We start from the raw sequence: 24463 nt of genomic DNA, 5'->3' as shown, positions 1-24463 counted from the left end.
AGCTCCTGGAAAACCAATCCCAGCGGCTCGTATGGCGGCCAATAAAAGCCCAATAAAAAGCCAACCTTATATTCCTTAAATACTCGTGATTCTCAAGCCAAACTCATTTTTTCTCTGTACTGTCCTCCACAGAAGTGCATATGACCTCACTACAGCTTCTTAGATGACTTATTATTACTCTTTTTTTTTTTTTGCAAATATGCTTAAAATAGTTCTGCTTTTCTGTATTTTGCATTTATCAGCACTTCCCCCTCCCTGTCCGCACAGAGCAAATATTCTCTAATTAATGTTTTTCTTCTCCAATTACAGTTTTATAAACCCAGAGCATTTCCTGCTGCTGGAGGCTGCACCGGTGGCACGGGGACGGGGGGCAAGACTTTGAAGCTATTTGTGCTGCGTTACTAATTCATACGGATGCTTTTGCAAATTGAGGAGCAAGAAAATAAAAAGCACGTAGACTGGGGTGCTTTTTCTCTTCTTTTTCCAGAATCCCCCCACCCAAATACAGCCTCAGCCCAATTCCCTGCCCCAATTCCTGCTGGGACTCCCGCTTCCCACCGCCGCTCAATCTCTGAGCTTGAAAACTTTTGACAGCCACTCTTCATAATCCGCAAACGCGAGCTGACAAGTGGAAGTTACACACGGTATGTTGGGGATTTGAGATGATATTTAGAACCGTGGCGCTGCCAAGGTTTGACGCACAAGAGCTCTCCCCTGCTCAGGATCATCCCCCGGCTCCGGCTAACAAACCGTCCTGCCTGGACTTACCGCCAGTTCGGTTTTTGGGGAGGAAAAGCTGCAATGTTGCATTTTTTGCCCTGCACAGCCAGGTCCTGGGGCTCGCAGCGAGCTCGCTGTGCAGCTCCCAGCCCTGACCGCTGCAGGACAACACCCAAATCCGCACGCTTAGAAAGGAGGAGCCCCTGCACGTCACCTGGAGCCCCTGCCTCTGCTTTCTGCAGCCCTCCGGGAAACTCCACGCGGGATAAGGAAAATTGCACTCACCAGGAAACTCACTGCTTCCCTCCTAAAAGATTCCGAGAGACTCGAATCCAACCCGCCCCCACCTCGCAAACGTTTCCAGCTGCATTTCAGCTGCTCTCCTGGCTCCAGCCTACAGCCAGCCGTGGAGGAATCACTTTGCAATGCTGCAAACGCTCCCCCACACCCCGTTTCCCAGCCTGTCGTTGCACCCTCGTCCATCCGGGCTCCGCACTGCCGGGGCAGGACAGCGGGAGGGGGGGTGGGCGTCCCGGGGAGCGCTGCCCTCCAATCACACCCCCCGCCACGTGTACACAGTGAACAGACACTGCGCAGTCTAAATAAAAGGGACGGCTTTTCCCTTCCTCGTTAATTAACTTCTCGGAACTCGAGGGTCCCGGGGAGAGGAGCGTGCTGAGAGGGACGCGCAGCCCTTACCCTGCAGAGCCTCCTTGGCGCGCGCCAGCTCCTGCTCCTTCTGCGCCAGCTGCACCTTCAGCTCGGTGGCCGAGAGCACCTCCGGCGACTTGCTGCCGTGCGTCTCCTCCAGGTCTTTCGTCAGCATTTCCTTCATTTGCCGGAGCAGGTGAACCTCCTCCTGCAGCTGGGCCACCTCCTCCCGCAGCAGCGCTGGAGGAAGAGGAGACACAATGCGAGGAAGTGACCGACGGCTCCCGGCACGGCCCCACGCCCCCGCTGCCAACTCAGACCCCTGGGAAACGCTGCTGGGGTGACACGCACGCACACACACGCGCACCCCGCTTGCAAAATTGCTTTGCACAGCCCAAAGCCTGCAGGGGTGCTCGCAGCACCCTGGGAATGGAGGAGGAGGAGGAGGGAGGGATGTGATGGGGAGGCATTTGGGAGGGAGGGGACCTCCACTGGGTACTGGTTTCTAGTTTTGCCATTAGAAAAAAATACATAATGATACCACCAACCAAGAACCACGTCCCCATCCAAACCGCTCCCCGAGGGGTTGCTCACAGGGCCAGTGCCCCGCAGAGGCTGCCCGGCCCCACCACGCCCCGTACGTACCCCTCAGCTCTGCCCCCAGCCATCCACGTGTTCGGGGAGCACTCTACAAAATTCAACAAAACCACTCAGACCGGAAAGGGGAAGATGACAGATTCACCTGCAGACCAGAATCTTGAATTTTTCAGATTTATGCCCAGCGACCGCAATGCTCCTCAAAAGCAGCTGCGTCCCAGGAGCATCCCAGCACACCCCAGCCCAGGTCCCCTCTGCACCCGGAGAAGCTCCAGCAACCTCCTTCCCTATAACTGCACCCACTGCTTAGTGTAATAAAGTGCTTTTCTGCTCTTTCCACATCGCACCCATTGCCCTCGTCTCCCCTCACTATCCTCTTCCTGCAAACCACTTTTTGGCCACGGACGCGCTGCTGCAATCCGCCATACGAGCCAGATATCACGACCCAAAATGACCTGCGCCAGCGCGTGAAGAGTTTGATTTTCTGTTATCCCCCTTTGAGAACACGTGGAGAAGACCAGTTACCCATCCAAAGGGGCTTACGAGTTTTTGGGTTTGCATTGTGCCCCTAGACCCGGGGAGAAAAAAATAAAATCCCTTGGCATGCATGTTACAGTTACCGGAAGAAGAAAATAGAAATGAAAAATAAATGCTCCCTCTCCGAGCTGCTGCGGTTGGGTCCTTCCCCCATCGCCACCGAGTATCGCCCAGCTGGGGGCCAGTGGCTGGGCAGGAATTACAGGGGGGTTTCCCCTTCTATTTTGCTAAGGTTCCCCCCCCCTCCCCGGCACCTCTCGGCATCGCCAGCGCACGTGCACCGGGCCGTTTCCTTTCCGCCGCCGCTTGCGAAGCGAGGAGGGGAGGCGATGCCGGCGGCAGGACGGGGAGAGGCGGCTCCCCCCGGCCCGGCCGGCAGCTGCACCAGGAAGGCATAAAATCTGGTTTGCATACTTGAAATGCTTCCCGTATGAAAACTGGCAAGGCCCCATTTTGTAAATTATTTAGCAATAAAGTCACTAACGAGGAACAGTCGAGCTCCGGGCTGGGGATTTTGGTGCAGTCCAAAGCGCTTTTTTGAAAGCTGTGCGAAAAGCAGGAACCGAGGAGCTGCCGAGGCCGAAGGCATCTTCCCCTCCCCGGGGGCTGCAGAAACGCAGCGTTTCCCCTCCAGCCTTTGGGGAACCGGGAGGGGGAAGCAAGGCACCCGTACGTGGTGAGATATTTACCGTGCAAAACCCACCCAGCGTCTCCCCCCGGCCACGGAAAACCCGTTTTTTTCCCCCCTGGTAATTCCTTTTGACCTTTCATTACAAGCTGCTTCACCCAGGAGATCCAGCGGGATATTCCCTGGCAAACGATTAACGGGCAGAGGAGGATGGAGGCAGGGCGGGCTGAACAAGGGCAACCCATCCCACCGCACTTCTGCAAACTGCGGCATTTCAGAGGGAACCCAGGAAACTTCCTCCGCCCCCCAGGGACCCCTCCAGGGAGGGGAGAAGGGAAACAAGCCCAAGGACGGGTGGTCCAGGGGGGGATTTCTGCAGCACAGAATCCCGGAGGAGTCCTTTGGCGTGGCCCGAAAGCAGATTTGCAGCTGCTTCTTACAAAGCTCCTTTCTACAAAGCACTGCACAAGGCAACTTCCCCAAAACTGCGCCGTTCCCCTCCGGTGCCTGGTAGAAAATGGTGAAAAAACAACTCAAAAGCATTCCTCCTCCAAAGCATGCAGTAAAAGGCAATTCAATGCCCAGCTTAGCACTCGGCTCTCGATACCGGCAGAAGCTACTGAAAGCTGAAAATCCAAGATCTGTAAGAAGCTGGAGACGCAACCCGGAAAGGAAAATGCAACACCGCGCTCCCCACGCCGCCGGCGGCCGGACGCAAGCCGAAGTCTATGGAGAAACCTGAATTATTGAACTCAGGATCAGCCAGACACCTGAGATTCTTACTTTTTTTTTATATATATATATAAAAAGATATATATACACACGTACACAAAACAGGTTGTGCTTTGCAATCCATCTCTATTTTTGCAATACGTATCTCTTTTCCTACATATATACATATATTGCAAAGCACAACCCATTTTTTGTATATACAGATATATACATAAATAAAAACTGCAAAGCACAATCCACGCAGCCGAGGTTTGACAAGAAAACCCCTACATCTCTCAGCTAAGCTCACACAGCGAAAGACATGCCGTCAGATCTGTTAACGCATCACAAAATGCTGCGGTCCTCGCTCTCTTCCCAACTCCCTCCCGGCTCGCTGCCGATGTCTTCCCTGGAGTAACCAGGGATGGGCTTCGAGGCAAGTCAAACCCTCCGCGCTCTTCCCGGCAAGTTTTTAAAGGGTTTTCCGGGAAAGAAGCTGGCCTTTCGGGGAAGCGATGGGAGCTACAGCATCTCCCGCTCTCCTCGGTTTCCTTTGGAAACCACTCAACAGGCAATTTCTTGCGTTATATCCAGCTTCTTTGTAGCGCCTGCTGACAGCAAGACTGGGGCTGGACCCAAGCAGCGATCCCACACGCTGCCTTAGACCTGTAATTACCCTCATTTGCATACAGGATTTCCACCCCGCTCTGACATTTCCCCATGTGCTCATCCACCAAAATCACACCAACACCCCCCACCCCCCAAAAGCACTTTTCCGCCCCCCGGCATGGAGCATCCGCTCGCCATCGCTCTCCTCCAAGTTTCCATCCCATCTTAACCGGCGTCTCCAGGTCGAGGGTCCTACGGAGAAAGCCAATTTTCTTTGCGTAAATTGCATTAAAAGAACAACTTGGCTCGAGAGGGAAATTTTAACTTCGTTTTCAAACGGGGGAGGGAAGTCCCCGCTGCTACGCCAAGTTTAAGCACCTAAATAAACGATCCGAAAAGCGCCATTTGCAGGCAGCTCTCCGTGAATGTTACAGAAAAGTTCCAATAACCAGGAAAATAGGGCCAATTATTCAGAAACCTCATTTCAGCCTCTATTTCTTCCACATACAGACGGCTCAGCGGGGATTGCCATATGCCTTCCTGCGAGCTGGCTGGGTCTGCGCCTCCGTTGGAAGCCGCGGAGGAGCTGCGCGTGGCTGGAAGCGAGCATCAGCCCTCTCCAACAGGGACCAGGGCTCCGCGTCCCGCGCGAGGGGGTCCACACGCATCCGGAAACACGATGCAAAAGTACAATCCGGAGAATAGAATGATTTTAAAAAAACATTTTTGTTTTGGCAGTTCAACCTTGCAAGCATTGCTCTCTTGGGGCGCAACGTTAAATTTAGCATTAGGAATCGCCTCCCAAATGCGACGAGCCCAATGCAGAAAGCTTCCCCAACACAGTTTTCCCCAGCATTTTTGCACTTTTTTATTTTTTCCTCCTTTTTTTTTTTTTAACCTATTTTTTTGGAGGGGGTTGCCTGCACACTGCAATTCCCATCCATCGCGCAGACGAGCTCCGTGGCACGCCGGCTCGTTCCAGCCCCTTCCAAACCTGCCGCAAGCGGGCAGCGGTGAAATTAATGCAATTTAAACATTTCCTGGACTAATTGATGAAAACTACCATTCACACTGAAATAATTGGCTGCTAATTATATTTCAGTTGATAGCATTAAACTTCCATGACACTGTCAGATTCTGCATCCTTTATGCTTTAAGCACTGATTAGCATTAACAAACAACATAAATAAGCAATTTTTTTTTTGTTTTTTTGGTTTTTTTTTATTTTAATTGCAGTGAACACCTCCAGACAGTATTTGGGGCTGAAGTTTCCACTCTGGCTCCTGCAAATCCCATCCCGGACTCCTCTCGGGAGCAGATCCACCGGCCACGCAGCAGCAAAGCCTTTTACTGGCCTCGGAGCAGGCATCCATTTAAAAACATCGATCTAAAAGCCTTTTTTTCCCTGCGTAACTGAGCTGACACCATTGCCGTACGCGCATTTCTGTCTTCGGAGAGCAGATATTAAAAATGAATGCAGTATAAATGACAAGGTTTATCTTGGTAGAATTAGTGTCTTAAGCGAAAGCTGCGTTTTGTGCCGCTTTTGCAAGTTTATCGGCAAGATGGGTTTTGCTTTGCTGGGCAAAGGGTTTATTTTTTTATCCAGGACGTCGGCAAGAGAACAGCCGGAAGACTCCAGCGTGTCCCAGGATGCGACAGCGGCGTCTCGACCGTGGGGGCGAAGAGCAGGCAGAGCAAAGGCTCGCTCGTGGCCCAAGTGCTAAAAGTCAGCGGGGGATCAGCCCAAAGGGTGATTTCACAGCACCTGCACAGAGATGCAAATGGGGGGGAAAAAAGGGGCAAAACGGGAAAATGCAAAATCTCTGCGCTAACGGCAACACCTAACAGACCCTCACCTGTCAAAAGCACGGTGCAACCCTTCCTCCCTTCATCCCTCCCACAGAGCTTTGGCCCGGAATATATATATTTTTTATATACATATACACAAATATATGCCTACATGCACCTCTGTCCTCGGATAGGAGACAGAAGGGTTGTAGGATAAAATACATTATTAGAAGAAAACAAAGATTCAAGCCCTAGGGATGAGTCGAGCTCATAATTTTAAGGAGCATCTCATCACCTTTGATCACTAAGCAGCTCCCCAGCTCGGGACCCGAGTCTCTCGCAGAAAGGTGCCACCAAACGCTCCCCCCGAGCAGCCTGCATGACGTACAGTTACGTATGGTTTTCCCCTCTCAGCACATCTCCGCCAGCGGTAATCCGGCGGAAAACCGGGGATCGCCAGGCACAGGGCTAGGTGACAGCCAGGTGCCAGAGCAGGGAGACACGGGCACGGACGCTCCTTAGCAAGTTCAGGTTAAAGTTTTCACCCCAGGGACATAAATCCCTGCAAACACCATTTCTGAGCATTTCCCACGTTAGACGCTGGCTCGGCCTCGGCACTTCCGTACGGTCGCAGCCCCAGGACGGGACCCCCCAGTTGCACCACCGACCGCACGCCATCGACCGGCAGCGCTTGCACCCGTCTTGCTGATGGCCACGGGGCCGGACACGCAGAGACCACCTGCCCGCAGAGCTCCCCCCGCACCCCAAAAAGGGGATTATTCCCAACAAGCCAAAGCCCACTCGCTGGCGGGTGTCTCTCAGCAAATGTAAGGAAATCAAACCCGGCATCAACCTGTCCTGCCCGCTGGCCTGGCGGGGAAGGGTGGGCACAGGGGTGCAGGAGGATGGCAGGGGGGTGCAGGAGGCGGGCACGGGGGTGCAGGAGGATGGCAGGGGGGTGCAGGAGGCGGGCACGGGGGTGCAGGAGGATGGCAGGGGGGTGCAGGAGGATGGCAGGGGGGTGCAGGAGGATGGCAGGGGGGTGCAGGAGGCTTTCGCAGGCACAGGCGGTTTAAAAGCAGCCGGGGGGGGCGGGGGGGGCTGCGACCTCCCGGCACACGCTCCGACCCCTCCGTGACACACCACGGACCCCACCGCCGCGGGGGGGGGGGGGGCTGGAGCCCCTCGGCCCCTACCCCCCAGCTTCACCCTCGGCGTGGGGGCACCCCACGGCACCGCACCCCACCCCACCCCACGGCACCCCACGGCCACCCTCCAGCTTCGAGGCCGCCCGCCAGCCGCCCCGCGTTGTTTTGTTTCTCCCAGGAGGAAGCGAGTTAGAACGGCACAAAAGCGAGGGAAAGAAATGCCCGCCGGGCTGCGTGTGTGTGTGTGTGTGTGTGTATATGCGTGTCCCCACTCCCACGCCGCAGGACCCCCCTCCCCCCGGAGACCCCCTTACCTGCGTGGGCTAAGCAGGGACACAGCACCCTGCCCCTCGCATCGTCCCCGGCCGCCCCTCGCCGTCCCCGGGGACCCGGACAATAGGCCGGGCGCGGAGCAAAGCCCCGCTCGCAGCGGCACGTCCCCGGCTTGCTCTCCTCCTGCTCCGACTTCATGGCGGGGGACGGCAGGGTCGGGCTGGGGGGGGGGGGTGTCCCCGGGCGGGCTCCTCCCCGGCACGGCGCGGAAGTACGGCCGGCGCTACCTGTGCCGGGAATTTGACCTCTCGCCGGTCACCGAGCTTCCCCGGCCTGATGTCACGGCGGCAGAGGAGTGGCTTTGCCCGCCGCCGAGCCCAGGCTGGAAGGTGGAAGGGGCCCGGAGCAGGCGAGCTCTCTTCCCGCCGCCCCGGAGCAAAAAGGCAGCGCAGGAACGCGGAGCCCGGCCGGCGGCGGAAATGATTCCCGGCTCTCGCCGGTCACCGCTCCTGCCGCCACCCCACCGAGCGGATAAAGCCCCGCCATGGCCCGGCCCCCCCCCCCCCCCCCGCCCCGCAACCGGCGGGGAAACTGAGGCACGGGGAAGGTAACGCACGGCAAAGCGGCCCCGTCCCCCCGGTTCGTGGGAGCCGTTCCTTTGCAAGGCAAAGGCGCGCAGGGAAATTCTTTGTAATGCGATTAATATTTATTTTTGTCCGGACAGGTTGCAATTGTACGGTTGCAGGGCAGAGCGGCCTCCCCCCCCTGCAAACCGCCACGACTGGCCCCGCAGCGAGGGGGACCTGGAGGATGGGGTGAGCGGGGACGCGGCCAAACCCAGCGAGAAAGTAGGGGCCGCTTGGTTTGCTACAACAACAGTTGCACGAACGTACACCAGAAAAAACAAACTCTCTGAAACCCAGAGCTTTTTTGGGTTGCCCGGGTGCTGCTTTTTCTCTCCTTCTGGTACACGCCGCACCGTTACCTGCCTTCCTCCAGCTGCCCGGGCCACGCGTTTCCAAGCCCTCCACAGCAGACCCACTTTTTACATTTATTTGCCCCGCCAAGGAGACGAACCACCAGGCAGAGGCACTTTGGGCTAACGAATTTGTGCCAGTCTCTTTGTCGCTACCTGGGCTAGCGAGGATGAACAGTGCCCAGGGCTGGGTGGCCGCTGCCCCAGAGCGGGGACCCTTCGCAAGCAGCTCCCAGCACGCTGCCTGCACCCACCTCTCGCTCCGCCCAGGAGGGCAAGACTTGCACAAAGTTCAAAAAACACAGTCTGAGATGGAAAAAAAAACACAAACCAAACCCCAAAACTTAAATCATATTCTGCTTTCCAATAGCACCCAGCACGCGAAGCTTCCGCCAGCCGCTGCAAACCCAGCTCCCCGCCCTATAGCAACAGCATCTTAGGCATGGGGAAACTGAGGCACGCCCTGCATGCGTCGGCCTTTACATTTTTGGGAAGTGGGTGACAGAGCATAACTGTGGGAGGAGCGAGCTGCTCCCGGCTAGGAAGAGACACAACCATGGCCGTCGTATACATCAAATGAGCTTGGGTCAATAAACCAGGTCCTCACTAGCCCCGTGCCCCGCCGCTGGGCATCGCTCCCCTCCCTACCCTGCCGCTTCCTTGCCAGCGGCTTGAGAAGGCAAAGGGAGTTGGTTTTGTGTCGCAACAAGCCACGGTTCTCATTGCAACAAGCCCCGGTGCACACAACGGGCCGGCGCTGAGACCGCTCACATCGCTGGCAGCCCGGGGCGACGCGACGCCCTCGTTGCCCCAACCTCTGCCATCACCAGCCTCGGCTCCTTGAAGCTCACGAACCCTCTGCTCTTGGCCGCTGTGCCACCTCCCATCGCTCCCCGTTTGCACAACTCCCCTCCCCGGAGATCAAGTCGGAGCGCGCCCGCCTGTGCCGACTCAGCTCCCGATGCGGCGGGGACGCCACCGCCACGGCAGCCGGAGCAACCTCACGCAAGTAAGGAAACCCCGCCGGGTTTGGGAGCACCCGCTGATTTAATTCTGCTTTACAAACAAGCACGGTGGGAAGGTAAGCGTGCACCTCTTGGCGTGACCTGCCGCGGCACGGGAAGGCGCAGAGCAGCGATGCCACTGAACCAAAGCAAAGGGAGGAGATTCTCCACGTCACGGGCGTTGCACAAGCCCCAAGCTCCCCAAAAACAGCTCCTGGGAGCCTCCTCCGACCTGCCGCGCTCCTCCCTGGCAGAGGAGACCGGTGAGCGAGCGGGAGGGCTGGGCTGGGCTCCCGTCCTCGGTCCTGCTGACTCACGGTGGACCAAGCCGCATTACTCACGCCCGCAGCGCCCGTCCTCGTCCCCATCGCACGCATGCGGTTGGAGGTGCTGCTCTTTAATCCAGCCATGCTGCCTGCAGGGGATTCCCCTGCCCCTTCCTGCTTGATTAACCACCCCTTTGGAAGCGCGAGGAAAAAGGGTGCCGGTTAATTAAAAGGTGGTGGCTGCCTCGGCTGGGTTTGCGCGGTGCAGCCGGGCTCCGAGCGTGTAGGGCAGCGGTCGCGCTTTTGGCTGCAGTTAAAATTGGGGTTGGGGGTCCGGGTGGCCTCTCCTTGTTTTGGAGCACCCTGTTACCGCGTGCCGGTGGTGGCTGCGGCCGGGAGGGAGGTGACACGACAGGGAGCTTTGCTCGTACAGTGTCCCCTCCCGAGACAACGCATGCCGAAGGCATCAGCCCTGACGAGAGCCGGCTTTTCCTGGGGAGGCTGGGAGGGAAGAGGTCCATAATGGAGCCGGTATCGGAGACTGGGATTTCCACACAACCCCAGACACCCATATTCCTGCATGAGGCAGTTTTGCTAATTAGCACGTAAGTGGCTTTTACAAAAGATTCGTCCGTGCACGCGGGCGCAGGGTGCTGCTGCTCGCTGCACACCGGATGCCTTGGCCAGGGACACTGGCCCCGTGCGGGAGGAAGACGAGGCCGGGGGAGTATTTTTGTCCATTGAGCCATCTCCCGTGGATCCCAGCTGCCGCCTGCACTGGGGACGGGTCTGGCCCTTCATCCCAAATCCCAGGGGGAGCTGCTGGCCCCCTTCAGCCCTCCTTAGCCAAGACCCTTCTGCAGGGACAGGGCAGGAGGGACCGTTCCCACCCAAGCCTGGCCCAGAAGGTCCCTGCAGATGGGGCAAGAAGGGGCTGATCCAAACTGGAGAGCCTCCGCCAGAGGACAAACCTGCACCTCTGGCTTCCCAAGCTTGGAGATCCCACCAGGGTTATGACTCTGGAGCGAGCCGGCTACAGGTGGTCACCACCAAAATCTCCCAGCTCCTTCAAGGTCGGGCTTAAAATCCCAACATCATCGCCTACAAGGGCGGAAGCCGCCCAGAGACTTGCAATAGAGTGTCAAGTTGGGGTCAAAAAGCACGTCAGCATCGCCACTCAAAGGCACTGGTCTCACCGAGACACTTAATGGCAGTTGGTGGTTGATTAAATGCAGCTTGACCATATGGATGTTGATGTATATTATTGCCCTGAAGGCACAGGCACCTGCAGTGACTGCTGAATAACCCAAGCCTGGGGAGAAGCATCTCTGCAGAAGGTCAGCGATGCATCTACGTACCTTTGGACAGGAGCTGGTCCTTGCAGAGCTACATCTGACCTGGAGAACAGAGCTGTCCGTAAAACCACATCCCACAGACCGGAACAGAAAAACCAGATCCCCTACAAGGTCTCCTGCACCAAAATGCCACCTACTTCCAGGAAAACTTGGTAAAACATTTCCACATGCCTGTGGAAACCCCCTCCCTGTCTCTCAAAAAAAAAAAAAAAAAAAGATAACGAAGCAAGGAGATGTTTCGAAACAGAGCTGATTTCTCCCCCCTCCCCAGGTGTTTCTTTCACAGAAAACTTTTCTCAAAAATGACACATTTTTGTCAAACATTTCACTGGTGACAAATTGGTGTTGTCACGGAGGAGAGCGCTCGGCTGGGAATTTCGGAGTCGCTTCGGGAAGCCTCCGTCTGCTTTTACCGAGTTAAAAATCAACAGCAGCGAGGTTGAAAAACAGCGTGTGAGGCGAAGGATTAACTAACATGGAGCTGGCTCCAAAACGAGAGGCCGTAAGAGTAATTCTCATTCAGGAACTTGCCACCGCTTGGCACCTCCTCCTCCTCCAGCACTGCCGGAATATTTTAAGCTCCCAAAAATTGCACGTGCGTTGCCGAGAGTTTTTGCATTGATTAATTAAAGCCTCAATGGAGAGAAAAATCCAAAGTTGTTTTTTTTTTATTATTATTATTTTTTCAATGTCTCTACCCAGGCCATACAGAATGGCTTTCCCCTTCTTTAAAATAACATTGCAAAAGCTGTTTCCAGTGTAAAGCGGCAAAAAACCCCTAATGAGTGAAGGACAAACATCATCGGGCCGGTTCCCGTGCTCCCCGTTGCAATCTCATTTGATACAGTTTCCTGAACTCATCATGGTTATTTCTGTTGTGTTTTTTATTTTATCATGAGAATTATGGTTGTTATCACAGACACTTTATGCCTAACAACTTCTGGCTTCCTTACGATATTTTCATTCAAATGCTAAAAGGCTGTAATGAGACTAAGATAATGGCCCGCAAAAATAAATGATAGAGATCAGAAAAGGGGGAATTTGGTTAAAAAAGAAAACAAATAGAAATTATCCATCCTAATTAGCATTCAAAGACAGTAACGGCAGGGCGGGGGGGAGATGTTGGGGTTGTTTTACCTGGCACCTAAACCCCAGCACAGCCTGTCCTGCTCCATCCTGGGCGCCGAGCACCTCTGCTTCGGAGAGTGGTTAGAAGGGAATGAAACCCCAAAAACCTAATTTCCGGGCTCATTACCAGTTTGTATTTACATCACTTATGGCCACGCATCCAAAACCTCCGCTGGGCCCTTGGCAAGCAGCCCGCTGCTCACTGTGCCCCTGCCTGCCACATCTGGATCCCGCTGCCCACTGCCCCACCTGCCACATCTGGATCCCGCTGCCCACTGCCTCCACCTGCCACATCTGGGTCCCGCTGCCCACTGCCACATCTGGATCCCACCGCCCACTGCCCCCACCTGCCACATCTGGGTCCCGCTGCCCACTGCCACATCTGGGTCCCACCACTCACTGCCCCTGCCTGCCACATCTGGATCCAGCGGAAAACATCACCGACTCCTTCCCATCCTCCTCAGCTTCGTCAGCGCTAACGAGCACGCGGGGAGACGAGGAGCAGCCCACCATCTGCAGCCACGGAGGGGACAGGACACGCCGGCCACCCGGCTCGGGTATCGATCAGTGAAACGTGGGCTCTCCGAGAGCTTTGGACCGCTGAACCCCACCAGAATCAATATTTTCCTTTTTAAAATAACGCTGGGGGCAAAAGCACATCTAATATAGATTCAGTGTTATTCTGGGTTTTACATTATTCATTGAACTTCATCTTATGTCATACTGCAGCGAATATATTACCATATATGATGACAAAGAAATTGCACAACTCCTGCAAACACACGATAAAGCAGCAGCCTGGGCTGCTAAAGCAGCCCGCTCGATTGGCAATCTCTAATTAGCAGCACATAATTAAGTTGCTATACATTGAGGTTGTGCCTGTACCACCAGCCACTTTATAGCGAACGAGGAAGATAATAAGTTATAATAAATCAAAATTCTAATAAATCAAACAGCAACAAAACCCGCAACAGGGCAGAGCTGCGTGGCAGGTTTCAAACTTTTGCAAACGTTTGCTCGAGTTTTGCAGCGTCGCCACGCACGAAGCCTTATCTCACCCGCCCCGCACAGCCAGGAACGTCACTGCAAGGCCACCCAGGGCCATCGTGTCCCCAGGGCCACCCAGCTCAGCGCGCCCGAGAGGCACCGGCAGGGAACCGGCTGCACTCACAGAAATAACAGGGGGAAGAAAAAAAAAAAAAAAGCATCCTACCAGGAAAGGTTAATAATTTATGTGTACGTAGAAACGTGCTCCCATTTCTAAAAATCACTTTGCATTCTCAGTGACATGCGTGATTTTACTGGGGTTGAAGGTAGGCAGCTCACCTCCCAGTTTGGACACTATCTCTACCCACCAGATGTTATGCTTGCTTTTTATTTTTTCAAAGCTGCACTTTAGCTTCCAGAGAGTTTCAAATAACCAATTCTAATGATCCCTCTTCATTAACCACTCCAGCAATATACGCATGCATATCAGGGAATCCAGCACAGAAAAACATCTTTTTACGACACCCGCTGCCCACGCAACCTGCCGCATTCATCCACAGGAACAGAACTTACCCAAACCCTGTTTCTTTACACCCAAAACCTGCTGCTTTACACCCAAAACCTCGCCAGGCACGGGACCAGGCGGTGCAGGGCGGGGAGGGCAGAGCCCAGCCACATCCCGCTCACGTCCCCTCCCGCACCTCCAGAGCTGCGAGCTAAGAACATTTCACCCGATCACGTTTTTGGGGCCACGCGCGGGTCAGACACAGATTCGGGAGTGGCTGCGATGCACCGATGGAGTTGGAAACCTGCGTCACGCCGGCACCTTCTTTCCCACCAGTGAAGAACAAAGCCCACCTCAGCGTGCCCTCCACGGTGCCCAACGTCCCGACGGCTATTCGACTGGCGCCACGCAAAGCGACGGGGTTTGTTCGCGGGCGTCAGTAAAGACTCAAAAATGACGCTACAGGACAATTTTTGGGTGCTTGCAGGAATTGCAGAAAAGGAATAGAGTCTGGCTGACGTCGCTCGGCTTTGCAAGGCAGGTTCGGGAACCCTGGGGGGGTGCGCGGATGAGTGACCCCGTGTGCCCGGACGTATCCCGTTCCCCTCCCATTTGCTGCGTGTATCAACAGAATATTTATAAATCAATTGCAAGCAATTAATCAGCTAGAGGAAGATAAGGGCTAACGAAGAAAAGAGATTAGCTGGCGATGCACAAACAGAGCTCCTCTGGGGAGGAACCGCTGTGGTTGGAAGCCTCCTCTGCAAAGCCTATTAGCTCCACTTAAAAAAGAAATTTAAAAGAGGCAACCTGAATAATTAAAAGCAAGAGTTAATGGTTCACGCTAACAGCTTCTAAAAACCCGCAGCAGCCGTGTTTGTTAACCAACGCGGCCCACCGACAAAAGGACCTGCAGAAAAACCATCGCCCTGCGTTGCGGAGGGATGCTCGGCCGGGGCGGGATCCCCGCATCCCCTGCAGCCGCCCGGCGCGATGGAGCGAGGGCACGGGAGCCGCAGAGGCTCGTGCAGACGAGTAAGTGACCGAGCCCTTCCAGCTGAGCTATAAATAATAATGGGGAAACAACTACAGGACTCGAGGGGAAGCCTCCAGGGATATACAGCCTAATATTAACCATCCGCCCTATCCCACGGTAGCCTTCCAATCCCCAACCCGCTCCTCGTCAGCAAAGCCGGTACTAAATATACTGTCATTTCACTTGCCAACTGAAAAATTAATCTCTAGGCAGAGCAGCCAACAGTCACATTTGCTATGGATTTTTCCATCCTAATCGTTCCACGCCAAACTTTGGGAAGGGGAGTCTCAGGACGAGACCAGCGGCACTTTCCTCGGCCGTATTGCTGCCGTTAGGTATTTCACACCCGCAGAAGCTGCCAACACCCGAGGCTGGGCCAGTCTGCAGCACCAGCATCACCGCGACAGCGCTACCAAGAACGGGGCACTCTTCACCAAAATTACACCCCTGCGCTGCTCCGAGGGGGATTACGAGCTGCCACTTTGTTTTTGAGGAGCACCCAAAAATGCCACATCCCTCCGCTGTGACCCGCATCCTACGGGAACGCTCCCGGGGACACCTGCAAGAAGCTTTCCCAAATCTGTGATTTAAAATCCCTGTACCTCCTCCTCCGGTGCTGCAGGGTCCCACCCAAGAGCTGACACCCAGGCGGGCATCTTAATAAGAAAGGGCTCAGGAAGAGCCGCCACTTCAGAGGACTAACGGGCAGCATTTTCAGCCACTATTTGCCTTTTTCAAGTAACGCTCAACAAAATTGCCAGGTCAGGGCTGAAGCCCACGAGCGTTTCGCAGAGGGGAAAGAGAGAAAGCATCTCCCTGCCTTCCTCGCCAACTTACAAGGCGGCGATTTAACCTTCAAGGAAGAGCTCAAATTCATTTAGTAACAGCCCTTATCTACAGGCTGGGGGCAGAATAATTCTACCGAGAACAATATAGAATAGATAAAAATAACTGCACTGCAGTAAGGAGAGGGATAGCACAGCGCAGGGCAGTACCGAGCAGCTTCTTCCCCGCTAAAACAGCCCATCAATTCAACGGCGAGTTACGGGCCGACAGCAGGAAAACTGTCCCCAGTTCTGATGCTTAAGGGGCTCACGTCGATTTAAAAGCCTTGGCGAGGGTGAACGTGGGCTGAGCCCGTGTCGCGCATAACCGGGACGCTCCCCAGCTGCATCCCTGCTCCCGCGTCTTAAGTGACTCAGAGCCCCATTTCCAAAAGCTCCCCCCCCCCCCCCCCCCTTTAAATAAAAGAAAAACAAACCTGTAGGTCTCTCCAAGTGCCTAAGCAGCGAGGGAGATAGATTTTATTTATGTGCCACTTACTGAACTTCCAAACGATGTTTATTAAAACTTGGTTCACAGCAAAGTTTGTCTTTCCCTGCCAGGAGGTGTAGGAAAAAAAATAAAAAAAATCAAATGCCTGAAGGCTTTCAACCACTCACGTAACACCAAAACTTTACACCACACCAAATATCACGGCAGACCTGACTGCATGGAAAGGAATACCCCCCCCCCCCCATAAAACGACCAAACAGACCCCCAGTTGGTACCAACAGGCTGAAAACGGGGAGCCAAACACCAACCGCTAGCAAAAATGTTATTTTTTTCTGAAATACCTGCAGCATTACTCAACGGAGCGTTGCGATGGGCAGCATAACGCTGCATGCGTACGCACGCACAACGGCAAAAAAGCCATTTAAAGCTTGGAGGGCTGCACTTGGTGCCTGTCTGGAATTAAATAACGCACTGGGTTGCAAAGTTAATAAAAGCGACAGCCTTTTATTAATCTTAGCTCGGCCGCAGCGCCCGGAGCCGGCAGGCAGCCGCTCTCACAACGTTATCAGTGCGTCGCACCAGGCAAACCAAGAGCTGGGAAAATAAAAATCAAAATTTAAACCAAACCCAACCCCAAAAAGGAACAGCAGAAGCCACAGGAGATGCACGCCAAAGCTGGCAGCAGAAGCCCAGGCTCTGGCAGCATCAGGTTGGAGACCAGGGCTGGATCCCCATGGAATACGCTCCACATCAATACTGCTGAGAAGTATTTTCCACCTGTTACGATGGAAAATTGCATCCCGGAGAAGGCTGGCACGTGAGGAAGCCAGGCTAAGCAGAGGAAAAACCACTCCTATTTTTTATTTCCACCCAGATGAAGCCATGCTCTGAAATGTTTTACCTGGACACGCAGCAAGCCCGGGGAAGGTCGAGCATCGCAACTCCTCCGGCACCAAAGCGCCGGGTGAGCACGGAGCAGCCGAGGCCGTCAAGCTCCAGGAGAACACGGCGTTTGCACCCGCTCCCGACGGACGCAAACATCGCGCCATGGCTGGAAAAAGGCAGCTGAAGGATCCGTTTGATTTTTAAATTGCATTAAATGCCTTTTCGAAGCTCCCCAGGAGACATCCAGCGCTTAGGTGAGGTTATAAGGCGGATGTGCAAAAACCCTCGAAGCCCTTTCTAGTTTTATGGGTTCCGCTGCTCTCGCACGTGATGGCGGCCAGGGGATAGGGAGGGATCCCGGCTCCGATGTGACATCCTCCATGATCCCAGCATCGGCGCTGGGGCGCAGCGCACGCCTGGGAAGAACAAGGGGTACCAGGGAAGAGGGGTGCAACGGGGGGTTATGCCGGGAGTAAAGAGGAGAGAGGTTATTGGAGCGAGATGTGCAGCAACAGGAGCTGCCCGTTTTCATTACTTCATCACAAGTCACACAGTAATTATTTGGGTTAGATTCTTCTTCCCCTCCCCTGAAAACTTCAGGTTTTTAACTCAAATGGACTCATGAAAATCTCAGCTTTCAGCTTAGAAATAAAAGTGCACGACCCTCCCCTGGCACAGAAAAGATTTCTGCATTTTCCCCCACCGTGTACTGCAGAGGCTCAGAAAGCAAAGCAAATAAAAGGAACCCTTCTCTCTGCCAAATACACTTTATAACCTGAACCGTGACTTTCAAATAGCTAGAGTTAGAAAATGAAAATAGTAATAAATGATCCTAGGAGACAGGTACCCAAGAAGCAATCGTATTAACTCAAACCCAAACGTGATCAAGAATAATAATTCAAGTATGGGTTTTCAATGCATTACTTGAGCAAGACAAAAAAGATGTTGTTTCCTGCTATTTATTCACATAAAGGCTTCAGTGTCGTGCACCTTTTCTACGCTGCCCTCACAGGACCTCTCCCGAGCTGTGCCCGGCACTGGGCACTGCCCCAGAAAAAATACCGTTGTACTGAAAAGATCAGGCCAATAATAACAAAAAATATAACCAAAGGAACTTGGGGATTTGGAGGAGGGGAAAAAAAAAAACTAAAGCCACGTGTAAATGCAACGCATCTAACTTGGTGCAAGCCACGGCGCGTGGGAAAAGGACGCCCAGCTCCGTCCGCGAGGCACGCCAGGCACGGGGCGTTCGCAAGGGGGGTATGAAATAAAGAGGCGTTTCAGGAAAAACCGGGCTTGTGTGCAGTGACAGGCAGCAAAGTCCGGAGCGACCTGCACAACAGCATCGAGGAGGGGGAATTCAGCCGGGTTAGAGCCACGCGTTAGGTCACCGTGCCCTAAACCCTCAGCAAGGTAAGAGTTTCCATGGCCGATGCGGCGCCCGGAGCGGTCCCCTGGAGCCCGAGACGTGCTTGATCCCAGGGTCAGCGTTGGGTATTAGGTTTAAAACTGGAAAAATTAAAGAAACGACTGGTCGTTCACACACTCGGACACCCAACACCCCATGCAGAGTGCACCCAGAAAGGCTCAAAATTATTCAAAGTTTGTTTGGGGTTTTTTTTTTTTCCTCCTTAGCAAGAGGGAGATTTTATTTCAGCTGTTTTGTGCCTTATGCGTGCTGGGACAGGACATTGGCCAAGTCCCCTCTCCCAGGGGATGCCTGCAAGACCAGAAGGGGGGAAAAAAAATATAAAAATAAAGTTAAATCTAAAAGTCAGGCTGGGCAAAAATGTCTCCATCTGACAGCTCAATATTTCTAAATATAAAAGTCTCAGGCGATGCTTCCAATACCCAGGTAACAGGCATCAGGAGAGGCAGAGCACAGCCCCAACCCTTGCCAAGTTGAGCCGCGTTTGGTTACTGCTCTTTTCACCAATTTCCCCCCAGTTATGCTGCAGAAAGGATTAAAAAAAAAAAAAATCCCTTTATTTTTTTTGAGCAAGCTTCACCCTCGCACCACAGTCCCTGCAGGATTACAAATATTTGATGCAATCGGAAAGAAAACAAAACCGTCCCGAAATGACAACTGAGAGGGAAACAATCTGGGAAGTTTTAACCTTCAAAATCTGTCTCTTAATTCTGGTTGCGATTTCTGCAGGCGAGGGAGGAAAAAAAAAACAAAACCCACAACCCAAGCGGTATCTGCTGCTGCGTTACAAAGGCAACTTGAGACGGGATTTTAAAATAACATGACTACGCTATAGTTAATGCTATTAAAATTCAAAGTGCAAAGACAACTGATAATCCCAGCCAGTTCCTGGGACAAGAATCAAATCGTGCACCACACAGCTACTCGGTGCTGCTCGCTGCTATCGATTTCCTTTTATTGGAGGGGAAAAAAATAAAACAGAAAGAAAAAGAGTGAACGGTCAACAAGGAAACCAAAACCTCTTCAGTAACCCAGCCTGCCCACTCACATTCAATACCAGCACTCAGCAAGCAAAAAACAAACTGCTGGCAAACTCTGCACTGAGTTTCAAAAGTTTAAAAAAAAAAAAACCCACAACAAAAAAAAAAAGCAGATTTGAAACAAAATCTGCCCAGGCACAAATATATCTGCCTGGGAGAGCTGCAGACTGTGCCGGAGCGAAGCACGGACCAGGCTCATCCCAGGGGCTGGGGACTGGCGATGCGGATGAAGAACAGCCCCAGAGCATCCGCGGCAAGAGACGGCCTAGAAACGCGACAGTATTTCCACCTAAAGCTCTTGCACCTGCAGCACTGCCCCAAGAGCAAACGCTTTCAACACCTCAAGTCCCAAACTCGCACACTGTTACGGGCCTCCAAGTTGCTGCGTCCGTAAATCAGGCTCTGCACGGGCGGGAGCCGCCAAGGGATCACTTCAGAATAAAGCAGAAATACAGTCACTTGTATTTATACACACACTTTATTTTTTTTTTTTTTTTAAACACATGTGGTCTGATACAAGCTTGATTTTATACCAATTTAATCCTACAGTCAGATTTTTACTCTGTTCTTCAGCTACTTGCAAAATCCTCCCGCAAGATTGCTGGGGGTTATACAGGGATTATATTGTTTAGTGAGCCAGTTATAATCCCTCCGATAAGAGGAGCTGATCCGGGCAGAGAGGCATTGGCTCAACGCTATTTGCAAATAAAAATTAAAACAGAGATAGCGGCAGGTTTGCTCAGCCTCCTGCCTTATCTCCAAAGCGTGGCGGAAAGATATTATTTGATCCAACTCCGGCCGGGGAAGGAAAGCAGGAGCTCCAAGGGGAATTCAGTAAAGGCAGCTTTTCCAGGCATTGGCAGCCCTAAGCACTGCTGAGAAAGTCGAAACACAGCCCCAAGAAATGCACGGCAGAACCTGCACGCTGGGAGTTTTGGGCACAGACACCTGGATATTAGGTGTCCTGTGACCATGGTTAATTATAAGCAGAAAAGTACGCATAAGCTGCACCGGACCAGCCCATCTGCAAAGTTAAAATGCTATAAAATCCCTTTCTTACTGGAAGTAACTGAGCTGGCCGTCCAGAAAGCAGCCGGTCCCCACGAGCAGCTCCCCGGGGTGGAAGCTGCGGTCCCAGCCGCCTGCCGTGGGCTGGGGGCCGGAGGGATCCCCGGAGAGCCGAGGTCAGCTTTACGGCATCACAGGCAGCATCTCCAGAGATAACGAGTCCAAAAGAAACTTCCCCTGCCTCTGCAGCTATAAATAGGGCAGGACTGGATGTTACCTGCGATGCTCAACGTGGTTATTTCAGTTAAGATGCCCCTGGGAATTGCAACTGTGATATTCTGCTGCTAGAAAGTTATCTGCAATTGATTAAAAGATATATTTTTTTTAATATCTTTTTCTTTTTGAATCTAGGGTCACAAATAAAGCTACCTGGAGCAATTTGTTTCCTTAAGCCTGGTTATGGAAGGGTCAGCACCACACAAAGCACTCCTCAACTTTACAAGAGACTACGACCGGGTGCAGGAGAACGGGGTTTGTCCCAAAACCAGCTTTTCCCTGGAAATTGCATCTGTTTGGGAGCAGGTTCCTTTCTGCCCTCCTCAGCAGCCATCGTTTTTTGGGCTCAATCAAGACCCCCAGGTATACCTTCAAGGGGATTTGTAAGCCTCCAACACCCCGTAACAGTAACACGAGCAGATTTACATACAGGAATCTCTCTCCAAAAGCCCGGAGGAGTTGTGTTTTGGGGAGCAAAAGGGAAGCCCTTGGGGGGATATTGGTATTTTAAGGACTGCCACACGACTTGAGGATCAGACAACCAGCATCCGCTCCAGCCACTTCTCATGTCTCTGCTCCACCATCGCAGCGCTGGAAGGGAGGAAAAACAGATCAAGAGCCACGCGGGGAAAATCATGAGTTTTGATTGTGCCAGCGGCACAAGGGACAAATAGAGAGCGAAGGAAGGCCAGGGAAATCCATAGGCAATACGGGGGGGTCTGATGCACGGGTACCCGAGGCGATGCTGTGTACAGACCACACTGATGCCACACAGCCCCGCATTTACCCCTGCAACGCCCCAAAGGCCACGTCGGGGCATCACCCCTTGCCAAACGGCACCCCCAGCCCCCACGGCAGCCCCCCGCTAGCCAAGGGAGGGATTTTCCTTGCCATTACACCGGCTTCACCTCTGCTCAGCTACCGTCGGCAAGGTGCTCGCTGGTTTCTAGCCACGCGAATGAAAAGGGCGCTCACTAACAAAGAGTTTGGAGGAGATCCTGCTACACCCCCCCCCCAAGAAAGCATCACAGCCTGGGCTACAACCCTGCCAAGGCACCAGCTTGGGGCTTGTCACCTATTTATCCTACATCCCTGCTCACTTGCTGCAGGATCGCGTTTTGGGGCTGCCACCCACGGAAGAGCGCCGCGCTGTACAGCCATTAAACGTACAGTCAGCAGCAAACAACCCTAACCCAGCCCCTGCCCTGCAAAACCATGAAACCAGCTTAGAAAACACCCAAACACAAGAGTAAAAATGCACATACTGAGTTTCTTTTACCTGCTACCGGGCTTTTAAGTACACCTGATTTTTGGGGAAAGATACAGGGAAAACAGAGGAACTGGCAAACCTGTTGCAAACGGTGAAGCACCGCATTCCTGGGCACTCATGGGCAGGAACACACGATGCGCATTCAGAGAGAAAACGGTTTTTCAGCAGGGATTGCAACCGCGTTTTTGAAGAATATTATCCTAACACAAACACAATCCTCCTATTTTTTTTGGTAAAAGAAAAATTAAGTATGTAATGATGCCATGGCCCTGGATATGCCCAACGCCCTCAGTGAATCGCAGGGCACGGTGGCATGCAAATGTGAATTAAAAGCCTAAAGTTTAGATAGCCAAGGGTTTTTTTTTTGGGAAACTAATAACAGTAGCTGCTCTGAAGCAGCAATAGCGGGACACAAAGACAAGCCAACCGCTGAGCCCTCAGTGCCCGGCAGCATCCCCTTCGGCGCGGGGACCGTTCGCAGCGAGCACACCACGCCAGATTAGGGGCGACGGGAGAAGCCAGCAGCAAACCCCGCGAGGGGAAGCAGATAGGCTGAGAAGGTTGGCTCTGAAAGTCCTGCCAAAATATTTTACAAAGCAGCTGTGCGTTAACAGAGACACAGCATCACCCCGGCTTCCAGCCTGAATCCCAACCGGTCACGTACGGCATTTCCCTGGCTATGTAACTGCCACGAAGCCTATTATCTTCCATACCAGGTGTTGAAGCGTCATTAGGACAACTCGAATGAGGGGTTAAGTTCTCCTATACACGCCATTTTAATAATTACAGCCCTTTTATGCTCAGCAATATACAGCAAGGGAGGCTGCTAGGTTGACGAAGGGGATGCTCAGGCCCCCAAAGGGCTGCAAATTGCTTGTTTCCCCACCACCACCACCACCTGCAGAACAATTACTTCTTGCTCCTTGAGCAGAGCTTTACTCCGTTCGGGCAGAAATGCAGACCACCGGTACGATGGAGATATGCACCTCCGCCACGCCGGGGGGAATTTCGTAAGAGGGTGTAATAAACCCCGTGTAATATTGACTCAGTGGTGCAGGATTTTACAGCCTGCTTCAGGATGCGCATCATTACCCCCGGCTCGGATGTGCACGTTTCCGCCGGCCCCCGCGGATCCTGCGATGCAAGCGATGCACCACAGAGGCTGTGCTCCTCGGGCCCTCTCCATCTTCTGAAGGGGTTCCAAAGAATAATTTTATGTAGTCTAATGTACTCTTACACACGGAGGGTTTTTAAAATCTGTTTAATTCAAAATCAAAAGCATGTTTTAAATTAACACCCAAAACAAGGGTGGGGGGGAAGCAAGCAAGCATACTCCAAAAGTATAATATTTGCAAGAGATAAATTCCACACATGAATATTCTCAATTATCTCCCCATCCGCCAGTTCTCCTCTTATCTATCCTCAAAGCTGCTAACACGAACTTCAAAACCAAACCCCATTTCCAACTGGAAACCCGCAGACTGGTCCCCGACGGATACAGGGAGCTGCAGGAGGCGGTTCAGCCCCAGGGCAGCCGGGATGCTCAGCCCCAGCCGACACGTCCCCGGGGCTGGGTGAGTGATTTGGAGATCACCAACCCCGAAACGACCGCTACGCCTTGCTGCGCGTAGAAATGTATATATTGCCTTGACTGCACCTGCCCACAGGAAATTCGGAGGACCAGAACCCATCCTTGGCAAGGCAGGATCGCTCCTCCTCGGCAGAAACTACGCAAGGACAGGAAACTTTGTGATCCTCAGCACAAGACGTTCAAGGTCCCAGAAATAACAAGCCCAAGGAGGATGTGGGGACCTGGGGAACGTGTCATCTAATCGGATTAAGCTCCAAAATAATCTTTCAAGACGCAGCTGAGCGGCAGTTCTCCCCAGAGTGGCCGGGGCACGAAGGACACGAGCACAGACTTCATTTCTATCCGTGCAGCGGATCCCGGCGTTTATCTCCGCTGCCTAAAGACCTGCTGAAGTCCAGAAGATCTCACCATGAATCAACGTCAGCGAGGGCTTGGCCGACTCGCGCCCTCCTTCAGCACCGCAGCGTTAGCTCCCCCCGAAAAAGAATCGCACCAGAATTCAGACCAAGAAGCGGCATTTCAGAAAAGCTGCGATCCCAGGCTTTTCAGCTCAAACATCTCACATGAAAGAGAGGAATTTCCCTGCCAGTGAATAGCGGTTTATACATTCTTTGGCAACTGCGTTACCATTAGCAAACACAATCTGTATTTCTGCCTAGCTCATGTGTTTGCCAAGCGCATTTGAAAGGAATATTTTATCCGCCACGAGATAAACCCCGGAGGCTTTGCCTCCTGACGTAAGCGACCGTGCACCAAGTTTCACTGCA

General features: G+C 53.2%; 1 protein-coding gene across 6 annotated transcripts in view; it reads right to left on the bottom strand.

Annotated features, from left to right (window-relative positions):
- The window catches only part of KAZN (kazrin, periplakin interacting protein), a 224325-nt gene that overhangs the window by 9152 nt on the left and 190710 nt on the right, over nucleotides 1-24463 (bottom strand). For 4 of the 6 annotated variants that reach the window (XM_075773157.1, XM_075773158.1, XM_075773160.1 and 1 more), the window contains one exon: nucleotides 1420-1611. In XM_075773157.1, coding sequence (XP_075629272.1) covers nucleotides 1420-1611 — 192 coding nt within the window. Of the gene's footprint in view, nucleotides 1-1419; nucleotides 1612-2113; nucleotides 3214-7706; nucleotides 8016-24463 lie in introns of those variants that run through there. The other 2 variants (XM_075773161.1, XM_075773162.1) reach the window with 2 other exon arrangements.

The sequence above is a fragment of the Balearica regulorum genome, chromosome 21 (assembly GCF_011004875.1).
Source record: "Balearica regulorum gibbericeps isolate bBalReg1 chromosome 21, bBalReg1.pri, whole genome shotgun sequence".
Lineage (NCBI taxonomy): Eukaryota > Metazoa > Chordata > Aves > Gruiformes > Gruidae > Balearica > Balearica regulorum.
This window is presented reverse-complemented; position numbering and strand designations above follow the sequence as displayed.